The sequence below is a fragment of the Agelaius phoeniceus genome, chromosome 7 (assembly GCF_051311805.1).
Source record: "Agelaius phoeniceus isolate bAgePho1 chromosome 7, bAgePho1.hap1, whole genome shotgun sequence".
In the NCBI taxonomy this organism is placed as follows: domain Eukaryota; kingdom Metazoa; phylum Chordata; class Aves; order Passeriformes; family Icteridae; genus Agelaius; species Agelaius phoeniceus.
This window is the reverse complement of record NC_135271.1, coordinates 22,902,446-22,915,088: the sequence shown is the minus strand read 5'-3', so window position 1 is coordinate 22,915,088 and position 12,643 is coordinate 22,902,446. Positions and strand designations below refer to the sequence as shown.

Sequence of the window (12,643 nt, the reverse complement as noted above, 5' to 3'; positions counted from 1 at the left end):
CTCAGCTTTGCTTCCTCCCACCTCCTGTGATGGTCAGCAGGTTTTAAGTAGTTTCTTGCTTATTTTTAGGTTGTGAGAACTGCTCTGATGGATGCCGCAGGTGTTGCATCTCTCCTATCAACAGCAGAGGCAGTGGTGACTGAAGTTCCTAAAGAAGAAAAGGAGCCAGCAATGGGAGGAATGGGTGGGATGGGTGGAGGCATGGGAGGTGGCATGTTCTAATTCCTGGGGTAGGGATGCATCATGAGCTGTGCTGTTGAAGACTGACAGTTCTGACTTCAAAAACTTGAGCTATCAGTGTGAGAGGATGGATAGTGACTGAAGTGAGGCTGGTGTTGAAAAGAATCACTGTAACCATCAGTTACCGGATTTCATTTAACACACGTGTAATTGTTTACAGTCATTGTCCATGCCTACAGATAATTTATTTTGTATTTTTTGAATAAAGACATTTGTACATTCCTGATAACTGGGTTGCAAGATCCATCTACCAAGGTCCTGATTTGAACTTAATTAAGGCACTTGATATTCTATTTCAGAATTTCTTGGTGCTTGCCAGTACTAGAAAGAACTTGGAAGCCACTGTGCGTGAGACTAGACAATTGTGTACAAAGTAGGCAAATAGAGTTATGTGACCTTTATGTAATAAACTGCTCAAAAGTTACAAAATGTATCACCTCCTTCATCTGCACACCAAGCCATAGTTATGGGAGAGCCTGGAGAGCCTGCTGTTGCTTCTAAGATGTAGTAGAAATTGACACTTATGCTTGAAAAAATGACAGGGCATTTCAGTCCGAGAAACATTCCTTTGTCTAGAATGTTTCTCAGAAATGCAAGTGCTTTAATTTTGGTAAGAAATATCTAAGCTGAACTGCACTACAGTTCTTTGAAATATTAAACAATGCTCTGAAAACAAGGCACGTGCACTGACTTTATTTTGCCCTATCTGGTTGTTTCACGTGCTGGAACAGGCCCAGTGCACCTTTCACAGTCCCAGGGGAAGAGAAGTGCCCTGAGGTATCAAACAGGTGAGTCTTTGCTAAGAAAGGGTTCTGGGGTTTTTAGATCCTTCCTTTGCTCAGGTGTAATATGTGATTACCTCCTCACCTTGAGCCTTCCATTCTTACCTTCCTCCTTTCTGGTAAGAGGTGCAGGATTTAGTGATTTTGCACTAGAAATGTTGCTTTGCCTCTTTCTGTGTTCTTTGACGTGGCACCACCACTAACATTGTGCTGTCTTTTCTGCTTTCCAGCCTGCAGAACAATGGTGTTCCCAAACTTGTGTATGTTTATACTTGATTACCTCAATCAAAACTGCTTTACAACTTCTCAGTTCTGTACAAATGACCTTAAATCCACCTGTTGCTTTCCTCAGCTTCCTGCCCTTAATAAGAACTATCCTTCCACAGATGGGATGTGTGACATTCTAATTTTAAGTAAAATTATCTGAAACTCTTTCAGGGGTGTCTTTATTTTGAAACATACCTTTCTATGTTATTTAATATGCTGTTCTTAATTAACCATATGGATTACATGTGCTGCAGAGAAAGGACCAGCTTCAGCACCTGGCCTGAAGCTTCACCTAATTTCAGTAAGGAAATTTAGTAATGCAAGGCAGCATAAAATAAGGAGTTAGAATCTGTTCAAACCTATTCACTTGGTTTTTTTAGAGACTGGGAAGAGAACATTCAAGAGTAGAAGTAGTGAACGTGTATGTAATCAGGATGATATTATCACCGTTGGGAGTATGGTACTGAAAAACCTCAAAGAATGAAGGTTTAGTGCTCTCTTACAATGATTTATGATGACAGATGGCCTTGGCTGTTCTTGTCTGCAAGGAAGCACAGGGCCTCTTGTTACCTGCTTCCAGGGAGGACAGCACAGGTACCTGGTTCTCAGAGGTAAACCTTGCTTTAAGGTGTTCTGTTTGCATTAGGCGAGATGGAGGTAACCAAAGTGCAGCATGTACCAGGGAAGGAGTGGCAAGGAGCAAGTTCAGCCTGCCAAACGTACACTGGGCACCACTGGCTGTGGCTGAGACTGCTGCACTCGGATTACAGTGCTCCTTATGCAATTCATCCCTGAAAATGAGGGGAGTTAGAAAGCAGTTGCTGGTCACTCTAGGGGCAATGGGAGATCCCTGACTTACCTCTGCCATTCATTTGAATTCAAAGCACCACTCCTCAATGGCTGCCAAGCTGTGCCATTCTCTGGGAAGGCAGTGTGTCAGTTGGCCTCTGCCTGGGCAGAGCTGGCTGAGTTGATGCTCTGAAGTTACATTCCCACCAAGCTGAGTTAATAAGTTACAGTGCTGAAAAACGCCAGGAGCTTGGCTAAGGCAGAGCTTGGGCTGTGATTCCAGGAGCCGTTTGGCGTTAACGGCAGCCGAGATAGCCTGGGTTACAGGAGCTGCCAGGTGTCTGGTACTGATAAGGCTTTGAGCTGCACTTGATTGCAGCTTTTGAACATTCCATGTCTGTCTGTCTGAGCAGGTGTGTTTGGCACAGGGTAAGATCACACCCAGGCTCAGATAAGAAATGAATGCCCCAAAGGAGGAGCACGGCACTTTGTACAAGTGAGGCGTACAAACAAGTTTATGGCTGAGGTTGTTACAGCTTCCCTTCTTCCCTTTACGTCTGATGAACTTCATGCAGCATCAGCTCCCGAGGGATGCTGGTTTCTGGGCCGTGGAGTTTGGATGCTCTTCTTTCAAAGGCAGCAACCATCTGCTTTACAACTTCATCAAAAAATAGTGTAGCAAGTTTTGAGTGTAGAAGTGAACGAAATTCAAAAGAAATCTGTTTAAAAAATAAAAGATAATTATTTTTCCTATATATACTGTTGTAAAATGCTGTTACAAATAGACAATTCTGTTAAAGAATCTCCAGTGAAGGCTGCAGGTAAGTTACAGAACAGTTAAAACTGAGGAATAGGTGAATGTGGTTGAGAAGGAAACCCATGTTTCTAGGTCTAAGTACTTTACTTCTGGGCTTTTCCATTAGAAGAATCCTCTCAGTTCTCTGAAGTAGTCATTTACATTTACCTAAGCTGTCTTTTCTTTTATAAATGGTTCATTACAAGAGGTTTGGGGTAATGACAAACTACTGACAAACAATAACTTATTTTGTGCACAGAATTCACTTCAGGGACAAAAGTTGTCGAAGAAAATCCTGCATGGCAAGACAACAGATTAACAGGTAAGCTGAAGCATGCCCAAGAAACTTAAAAGTGACTTGAAACAGTTACCTATTAAATGCCAATATTTTAAATCAGTCCTTCCTTTTGGTGGCAGTAGTTCTGGTAGGTTCAAACAAGCAGTGTAATGGCTAAAATTACAGATTTGGTTTGTGTGTCACATCTCCCACCTGAACAGCTCCCACTCCCAACCTGACACCAGCAGTCAATGAAATGGATTGGGAGTAACGTAATTTTTATAATTCCTGAAAAATTCAGATTTAATGCCACAAGGAGCAATTACAGCCCCAATTCCCTATGAGCAATGCATGTTAACAGCAAAGCAGTTGCACAGAAGTAATTAAACAGCTTGGCCCATAAACCAAGTGTAGCTTCATTTACATTTGCTTGACCTCAAGCATCAATAAAATTAACGTGCCTCTTGCCAGTCTGAGAGCTGTCATTGAGGGCATGCAGAGTTCTGCAAGTGGGGATGTGGAGTCTGGCATTGTGTTCAGCAATTATGTCAATCTTAAGGTATGGTATGCATTAATGAAGTTGCAGGTGGTAAAAATGGTGGTGTGCTTCAGTCTATGAACTAAATAATTTCAGAGCTGAAACCAAAGTAGGAAAAGTTCCCTGTTGTATGTGGATGTCTCCTGGAATCAGGCTGGCACAACAGGATACAGCAGCTTGTGGGAACCAGCATAGCTCAAAACTCAAATAACATTTTCTAAAGCAAACAAGCATTATTAAGTTGAAGTTTTCTCTGGAATATCTGTAATTGCAGGGCCTGTTTTGAGGAATTAGTTGTGAAATGTTTATCATCCCTGCCTGCACGTGCCCAGAGGCAAGGAGTAGCAGGGCAGGAACTGGCAGAGGTTCAGCTCAGCCAACTGCACTGGCTTCCTTTGCTGCCTTCAAACAGGGTAAGCAGTAAGATGTGTTGATAGTGTTCCCCCAAGAAAATAAAAATGTCCATATTCAGTTCCGTTTTGATTCCATTTAACTGAAGTTCTTGAGCTGAAATGTCAAAATGTGGCTTTGGTTTGTGGAGGTGTGGTGCTGTTTTCTCACAGAGCCTGTATGTAGAATGTAGGCTTTAAATAGTTGTTTAATTCAAGTTTTCTAACTGATTTATGGCTTGGGTTAAAAGATAGCTTATATATGTTAGTAGAAAGAACTGACACTTATTTGCTTAAATAAATACAAATAACATGAGCACATAACATGCAAACCATTAAAAATTGTGGTTCTTTGAATACCTGTAGATTAATTTTTACTGTTGAACTGCATGAAGTGCAATATAGTATTAAGCTGAAAGTTAATAACCCAAGGAGGTTAATGTGCTAGTTTAAAAATACTCCAAAAGCTTTTTCCTATTCACTGAAGACAATTTTCAAAGCAGGACATTCCAGCAGATGGCAGCAGGATTAGCCCAGCTCTGTGTACTTTAGCAGCCTGTTACAACCCCCAGCTCAATGCTTTGTTACACACTTTGTTATAAAATGCAAGAAAAAAATGTGATGGCAGACAAATCAGACAACACGGAAAAGCAGTAGCTGGAATGGAAACAGCTTTTCTGGGAGTGAAATCGGGCTAAATCAGGTACTGGAATTAAAGAGCAGTACTTTTGGGCTGCAGTGATATCCCATCATAGATTAGAGACAGCAAAAATCTATTACACTTGTATTAGAGAAGGAAGGAGTAAGGCTTAAAATACGTGAAAGAGTAAAACTGGAAGACAGGAAATTCAACTGACCAAACTGCAGCCCAAACAGGACAGATGGCAGGACACTGACTTGCTGGTCCCAAGAGCATTTAGGTTGTAGAGTGATTAAAGAATATAGCAAAGTATATTTAGCATTTCTCCTGCACTGGACTGTCTAAAAACTTCAATGTGTTTAGAACTGTAGGGTGAGAGGTGCCTGTCCCAGACTGTTTCATGACACATGGACACCTCACAGAGGGCTGCTGTTTCTGAACAATACTGAAGTGGTTTCCAACAGTAAAGTTTGCAAAATATTTTTTGGACAGAACTGACTAAAGCTAACTTGTTTTCTGTGTCTAAGTGTTGAAAGAAGTAGTAGAGGCATTTTAAAAAGCGCCCTCAGTTGAAGATAAGTGTTTCTATGTGCTGCTCCTAGCATGTGGTAGTTTTAATTACCATACTTACTGAAAAATCCAATGTACATGTCCTTGGATAACCAGGGATACCAGGGCTCAAACGCCACACTGTTTCCAAGTGATTAAAGAGTTTTCCATCTGTGCATGATGCCTAAAATAAAGTTTTGAAAATCAAGCTACAATTAGGCTTTTACAAATGTGACAAACAGGTATTACTGAAGCTTGTGTTTACATTTTGTTAAATAGTGATGGTTGTGGCATAGTTAAACCTGTTCTTACAGCACAGCCAGCATGAAATCCAATATGAAAAGATGTCAATTATGGCAAAATAACTGAGGTCCTTCCAAGGCAGAGGAAAATACTGTGTCTAAGTGTCATAACACAGATCTGTGGCATGATGTACAGAACATCCAAATACATAACCTCAACTGGCTTGGAATTCGTAGAGAAAATTTCTGTAACTTTTTCTTGGGTCATTTTTTTACAAGTTCTCATTGTTAGCCCAAGGAGCTCTGCTCCAACAGACTGCCCCCAGGGAATAGGTGTTGTTTGGCTTGGAGAGCTGTGCTGAGGTGACTCATCTCAGAGACTAATCACCAGCACAAAACACCTACATTTCTCTTTCCAGGAATGAGATAATGCGTGGCCTTGCTACTTCTATATCAGAAAGGGAAGGAGTAGAGGGAAGATTAGATACAAAATGCTGGGCCTGCTTTTCCCAACTGCTATCAAAACAGCAGGAAAAATGGGAAAACTGCCAGTGTGTTCCCCTTTCTCCCAGTCTTAAAGTAGCAAACTCACTCCATTCTTTCCCCCTCAGCAAAAACTGCTGTTACCAATCTGATTTTTCCATTGTTTAAGCCCTAAAAAGGGGGAAACCTTAAGCAACAAACCCATTCCCATTTTGTGCCTGAGCAGCACACAAGGTTCCTTTGCCTGGAGTTACTTGGGAGGACAGTGAAATGATCCAAGCACACAATCACTTCCCTAGAAATGTTCCTGCAGCTCTGTGGACATAATGTAAACCTCTAGGAAAAGTAATTGCAGCAGAGAAAAGGCTAATGAGCCTCGGGGGAGGCAGTCTGAAGAAATGGCTTTCCTCACCACTTTTTTTCCTTATGAAAACAGGTTTGAACATATAAGACAAATAAATAGAACATCCAGGCATAATTTAAAATATTTTACTTGATACTTTTCTACTTTTCTCTTAATTATTGCTCTTGAAAAGCTGAAAGGAAAAATATAACCGCTTCTCTTATGAACAAATTAATTGTAAAAAAAACTGACTTTAAATCCACACTTCTTTCTTCTCATCAATATATTGAATAACCATCTCTTCAGCACATTGTACTGAAGCTTAGCCTTTTTTTTAGGCTTTTCATATTAACTAGTTAAAATTGTGAGAAGAAAAGTAATGACAGATGAGTCATTATTATTCATTAAGGCATCAGAAGCTAGAGTTGTCTGACAACTTTTAACTGAGTACTTATTTTGCATTCAGAGAGGCTCGGACAAAATTTAAACAAAAAAAAAACAACCAAAAAAACCCCAAGCAAAAACGTTAATATCTTCATTTAATGGCTCCCAGCTTTGCCAATAAAGACAAACTAAAAAGTGATTTCCTCTCCTCCCTCATGTGGCAGGTTGTTGTACAACACATTCAAATTCTCCCCAGTTTATTCAAAGTCTTTAAAGAAAAGCAACACAAGTGTTGAGCCACACAAAGAACTTCCAGCATTGATTTTGTTTTAAGGCAAGACATTCCTGGAATATTCAAATTTCAACAAACAAAAGTTAAGGAAGATTATGGTTATTTTCAATAGGAGAAAAGAAAAATGCAATTACCTTAACTAAATGTGGTCTCACTAGGGTTACAATTGATGTGTATCTCTCTACTACAGGAGGGAATCCTATTTCTAGCTCTGCTTTGCAGTACCCAGAGCGCCTCGAGAGTATGTCTGACTTTTTACACCAAGGAACAAAGAGTTTGTAATTCTCCACAACAGCAACAACTTCATACATTTCCTGCATGGAATACCTGGAAATGGACACAGGAACATTACAGTTACAAGGTATTTAAGCTTCAAATTACTACTAAAATTACTATCAAAGATGGTATATGTGGCATAGGCAGTTGAAAGGTGGACATATTCACTACCATTGATTTTGGAAATTGAAAATGCAGCTTTGCTAATTAAGAGGAAAGGAAAGTAATACACTGGTAATTGCTTTTTGCATAAAGAAGCAAAATATCACACACCATCCAGCAGTAACTTTAGTGAATAATGAACCTAGTGCCTGCTACTTTCTGCAATATCAGCTAAACATGCATACTCTACAAATGTAAACATTTTTTCCAGCACAGCTGTGTCTTCATTTAGGCAGATGTTGGACATTGCACCAAAAAAAAAAAAAATCCACACTTCATGGCTCCCAAAACAAGGTGTACCAAAACTCAAGTACTAAATTTCCTAAGGTTTAAACAAAGGAGCACCACCTTCCTAATTTGAGCCCAAATAAAAGCTTAATTAAAAACCAGATGCAATGGGAAAACCTTCCAGCATCACAGAATGGCTGATGTTGGAAGGGACCTCTGGACCTTATTTTGTCCAACACCCCTGCTCAGGCAGGATATTGAAATCAGATGAAACACTATTAGGGCAACATTTTAGCTGATTCTGCTGTAACATGGCAAAGTATTACATAGCTATGGGTTTTAATTTTTCATTCTGACTCTGAAACAGATGGGATTAAGCATGTGCTTAATTTCCTTTAAAATGAAGCATATGTTCAACAGCACTTAGCAGTGAGGACTATGGGACAAAGGCCCTCTTTGAGTGACTAGGCAAGACCTGCTGCAGTTCAAGAACTATCAAAAAAAGGAATGTTAAGTATAGTAACAAAATATGCTAAAAAAAAGTTCATACTGTTGTGAACCAGAGACTGGGCAAATCCCAGTATCATTGCATAAACTGGGATTTTCCCACTAGCTCTAAGGCAAACAAGGTTTCAAAATCTTTTTCTGTGTGAAGTTTCTTTATCACAGAACTAATTACTTTTCTTCTTTTAAAGAAATAAGAAAATCTTGAGAAGTATAATATAATGTAAGTGCAAACTTTAGCATGTGTTTGGGAGAGAATGGAACAGGGTTTTAACACCTGTTGATTTATTCACATTTTACTAGATTAAAATCTTAGTGTATTACTCCATTTCAAGGTTGGTTTTGTTTTGTCATGGAATGGAACAGTTATTTCTGCTCTTTCTTGCTATGGGCCAAGGGCTTTGGGTTCCTACTTTTTTATATTAACTTTCAGGCTGGTAAACGTAATCTGTACGAATTCTGAAAGTCAAAACTCCTTTCTATGCTCCAGAGTCTTAGGGACATGTGTCTTCAGGGATACCCAGTCTTCTGAACTACTAATGTTTTGGATTAATTACAGCAAATACAAAATCAATAAGCATTTAAAGCATCTTTCCACAGTCTTATACAAACCCTATAATTCTTCTTTCAGAATATTCTTTTCTTTTATTTGTTAGTGGTGCAGCAACATTGAAGAAGTTTCTTGAAAAAGTATGGCTCATTACAGGAGAATTTCTGGTCATCAGAATACCACAAGAAGCCAAGTGCCTGAAACAGGGAAAATGTTTTTAGATGTGTTTGATATCAGCAAAATAAATAACAATGCATTCAGGTAAGACAAAGCATCTCTTGTATAACATTATAGAGAATGTCAGCCAGATGGAAAAACAAAGGCTTGTGACAATATAAACTGTCAAACACACAAGGGGCCCCGTTTTTTTTCCCCTAAGAGGAACTAAAAATAGCCCTCAGCCATGCCAGAAGTAACTGGCAGAGTGCAATACAAAGGGCCTCATTAAGCACTGGCTGCATGGCAGCTTGAGTTCATGCCCAAGTCTCACATGCACTGAGCCTGCAGAAGAGGCTTTCTTAATAGCAAAAACGAGGCATAGTTTGCAATGCTTTACCCTTTTGGAATACACAAAGTAGAGAGGGTTTCACTTGGAAATGGTGAACTCTGCTGTGATCCCTCTGCTGCCACTCTTCTCTTAAAAGGACAATTTCATTTGAAAGTCTTTCAGGAGGTGCTTTGTTTACACAGCTTTCAACATTTCCTTCAGAAAATATCACCAGAACCTTGAATGCAGTGTTTTCAGAAGAAAAACTTACAAAATTACCTTTAAAAGTACTAGTGATTCTAAGACTGCACCTCTGTGTTCTCAGTGAACATCTACACTAAAATCTAACAAATATTCACCATGTTTAACAGTTCTGCTAAATCACTGCTTTTCCTCAGATCAGGTCAGTCAAGATGCAAAAAGCTGCCTGAGAAGCTCTGAATTTTGGCATCAGGAAAGTAAAAATGCCACTATTTGCCCACAATGAATCTACAAACACAGCTAACAAGTAACCCAGGTCTTTTACTCATCTTCCTCTAACTATATATTCAGGACTATACTTGTAGATTCACGTGGTTAAAAATTGAGCCAACCTCTTTTACTCAGAACTAGGCTTCTTTGGGGTTTGGTTGGTTGTTAGTTTTTTAGACACAATGAACAGGTAAATGCCCTTTTTAATTTTTTTTTTTTTACCAAGCACCAAATTAGTCAGCAAATTAGTTACCAATTTTGAACTAAATTTAATTTAAATTAGCAATATGTTCTTTAAAAATCAGCATAATTTAGAATTTTAATGAAATACAGTAGTTACCCATGACTGAGCACATAAACTTACATGGTCACTGTATTAGGAGTCAGGTAAATAACAAACTGGTAGAATTTAGAGAAAAATAATCATCATTAGCAGCTGGTTAGAAACAATCTGTACAGACTTCTAAAAACCAACTATCCAACTGGGATATATGAAGCATGATGCCTGAAAACACACTGTAATCACTGCAGTTGAAAAGAAACTAAAATGGTACAGAAGTATTGCATCAAAATTAAGAGGGGATAGGTCCACTTTAAAAGCCTTTAGACAACTCTGCAAATGTTTGTAACAGTATCTCAAGGGATGTGGACAAAGTCTGTTTTTTCCAGACAGACCATACAAGAAGGAAAAGCTTTGACAGGAATACTGGAAGAATGCCAGCAACATTGTAGCTGCCTCAACCAGATTCACAGAAGGTGTTCAAATGTGTGGAGCAGACCTCATTCTGCACAGCTGATTTAAATTCCATTACCTGGGGCTATGTACAGGACACAGTCCAAACCAGTCACCAGGGTTTGGCTCTTGGTTTGTTTTTTACTGTAATGCCGTGCCAGTCTATTGTTTCATGCAGTTGTATCTGAACTTGTTTCAGCCACAGGGCTGAGAAACAATCCCTCCAAATAATCTCTCAGCTGCTGAAAGACTGTGTCCTTGCCACTCGAGGAAGGCAAGGTTAAGAGGCTGTAATGCTAACAAGTATGGTGAGACTCCATCCCTCTCCCAGTTTTATCTGAAGAACAGATGCTGTGAGAATGTGCTGGGCTGGCTCCCAGGTCAGGGAAGCAGATCTCTTTAAGAATCCTTTGGTTTCCATGGACTGTCATGCCTTTTTGTGAACCTGACCTGGGCCTCTGAAGAAAAACCAAGCCCATTCTAGAATTCAGACACACCTGCCACCTCTGTATTTATCTCCTGCCAGTGACAGAAGCATCTCCACTCACTCCCACTCACTGCTTCCTCCCTGAGCACTTGAGGACCACCCAACTCCCATGACCTGAAAAGGAAGCATTTCTGGAGTATGACATGCACATGTAAGTGATCCATATTCTGTGATTTTTTTAATATATTTTTTTTTATAACTACACAATTTTCTAAGCCTGAAGATTAACTTTTTTGAAAAAATGGCTCTCTTAACTCCTCCATGTAAACATTGAAATTAGTGCCAGGAGCATGCCAGGGTAAATATATTTACAGTAACCCAGCTGATACTTTCATCAGGTTAGTGATATCTGACTTTATGGTCTGTGAGGCACGAGTTGATCCCATTCAAATTCTTTGCCAACAGCTGCTTGTATCCCAAAAAAATGAGTGTACCAGCAAGTGTCCTCACTAGCATCTCAGTCTGAATAAGCACATGAGACTAATTTACCACCTGAGCCCTTGAAGCCTGCTAATGAGCACGGTGAGGTCCTGCCGAGCTGGCAGCAGGTACAGAGTGCATCCAGGGGACAACTGCAGCAGTGAGGCGTCCCCAGCTCCAAGGCTCCAGGTAGCACAGCACTGGGTTTGATCCAGCTTGTGCTTGCTTAAAGCCAGCTGCCAAGATCCTTGCAGCTTCCACTAGAAACATTTTTAAACTGAGTTTGCAAGCAGTTACTTAATGGGTTTCCTTATACCAAACACGCTTCCAGCAATTGATTTTGCCCTGAGGACTCTAATAAATTACTCTTTAAAACAGCTATTTGGTTGACCAGGACTGAACGAATTTAATATTGCAGACACGACACTGAGATTATACCACAAAGAATATACAGTAAAAAGTGTGGTCCAATGTTACATTTTACCACTGCACAGTTAACAGTTTTGTCAAATGACTGCATGAAATTTGACATCATGAACCAATCCCTGTTTCACCTTTTGACAGTTTTTATGAGGATGACAGAGTTTGATAAAGAAACACAGCAGCACTGCCATGGTGAGACTCCATCCCTCTCCCAATCCCTCTCACAGCAGCACTACCGTAACAGTGGTAGCAGGTGAACCTTTTATACAAAGATTTTCAAATCGCACTCTCTCATCTGCTTGCTGTTTTTTCTTTCAGATGAAAGGTTAGCTCTTCACCAAAGCATATTTTTTATCTCAAGCTTTTGCAGCCAGCTTTACACATGTTCAGGTGAGAAGGAACTTGTTGCATTATCTGAAGCGGAAAACATCCGGGCGCTCCCTCAGTTTTTAAATCCTTTTGGACGGATTGCTCCCAACTCCGCCACTGTCTCGGGCAAAGAGCAGGCGAGTTTCTAACCGGGAACGCGGCCCCTCTCTGTCACGCCCGCGGTATCCGCGCCTCGCCCCGCGTACCTGGCGGCGGCCCCCGTGGCCAGCGCCCTGCCGAGCGCCGCGCCGCTCCGCGCCATCCCGCCCGCGCTGCTGCGCCCGCCTGTGGCCCCGTCCGGCGCGGGGCTGCCCGCCCTGCCTGCGGGGGCGCGCGGTCACGGGACAGCGCGCGCGGCCGCGGCGCCCCGCCTGATTGGCCCGGCGGCGCGCGAGTCCCGCGCGCGGCCATAATTGGGCTTGAGCGCGGGGGGCGCCCCCACCGAGCGGCGGGAGCGACTTCGGCCCCGTGTCCGTCCGCGTGCCCGGCCCCGTGTCCGTCCGCGTGTCCGTCCCATCCCCC

The 12,643-nt window shown here is 41.1% G+C and overlaps 2 protein-coding genes and 1 long non-coding RNA gene across 4 annotated transcripts in view; 2 read left to right on the top strand and 1 right to left on the bottom strand.

Moving 5' to 3' along the window:
• Nucleotides 1-469, top strand: part of HSPD1 (heat shock protein family D (Hsp60) member 1) — a 9,367-nt gene extending 8,898 nt beyond the window's left edge. Inside the window, exon 12 of the mRNA XM_054636557.2 lies at nt 70-469. Within this exon, the coding sequence (XP_054492532.1) occupies nt 70-222 (153 nt within the window). The 3' untranslated portion in view covers nt 223-469. The remainder of the gene's footprint in view (nt 1-69) is intronic.
• The window catches only part of COQ10B (coenzyme Q10B), a 15,309-nt gene extending 2,666 nt beyond the window's left edge, over nt 1-12,643 (bottom strand). The window contains exons 1-5 of one of the 2 annotated variants that reach the window (XR_013183010.1): nt 12,328-12,643; nt 8,794-8,928; nt 7,146-7,338; nt 5,350-5,451; nt 2,149-2,797 (exon numbers count right to left, since the gene is read on the bottom strand). Coding sequence is in view for 1 of the 2 variants with exons in the window: in XM_054636562.2 (XP_054492537.1) it covers nt 2,630-2,797; nt 5,350-5,451; nt 7,146-7,338; nt 8,794-8,928; nt 12,328-12,383 (654 nt within the window). In the remaining variant the exon portion in view is untranslated. Of the gene's footprint in view, nt 1-1,582; nt 2,798-5,349; nt 5,452-7,145; nt 7,339-8,793; nt 8,929-12,327 lie in introns of those variants that run through there. The other variant, XM_054636562.2, reaches the window with a different exon arrangement.
• Nucleotides 3,743-9,002, top strand: LOC143694505 (uncharacterized). Its single transcript, XR_013183011.1, has 3 exons — nt 3,743-4,102; nt 7,202-7,372; nt 8,838-9,002. It is a non-coding gene; the product is annotated as an uncharacterized LOC143694505 (long non-coding RNA).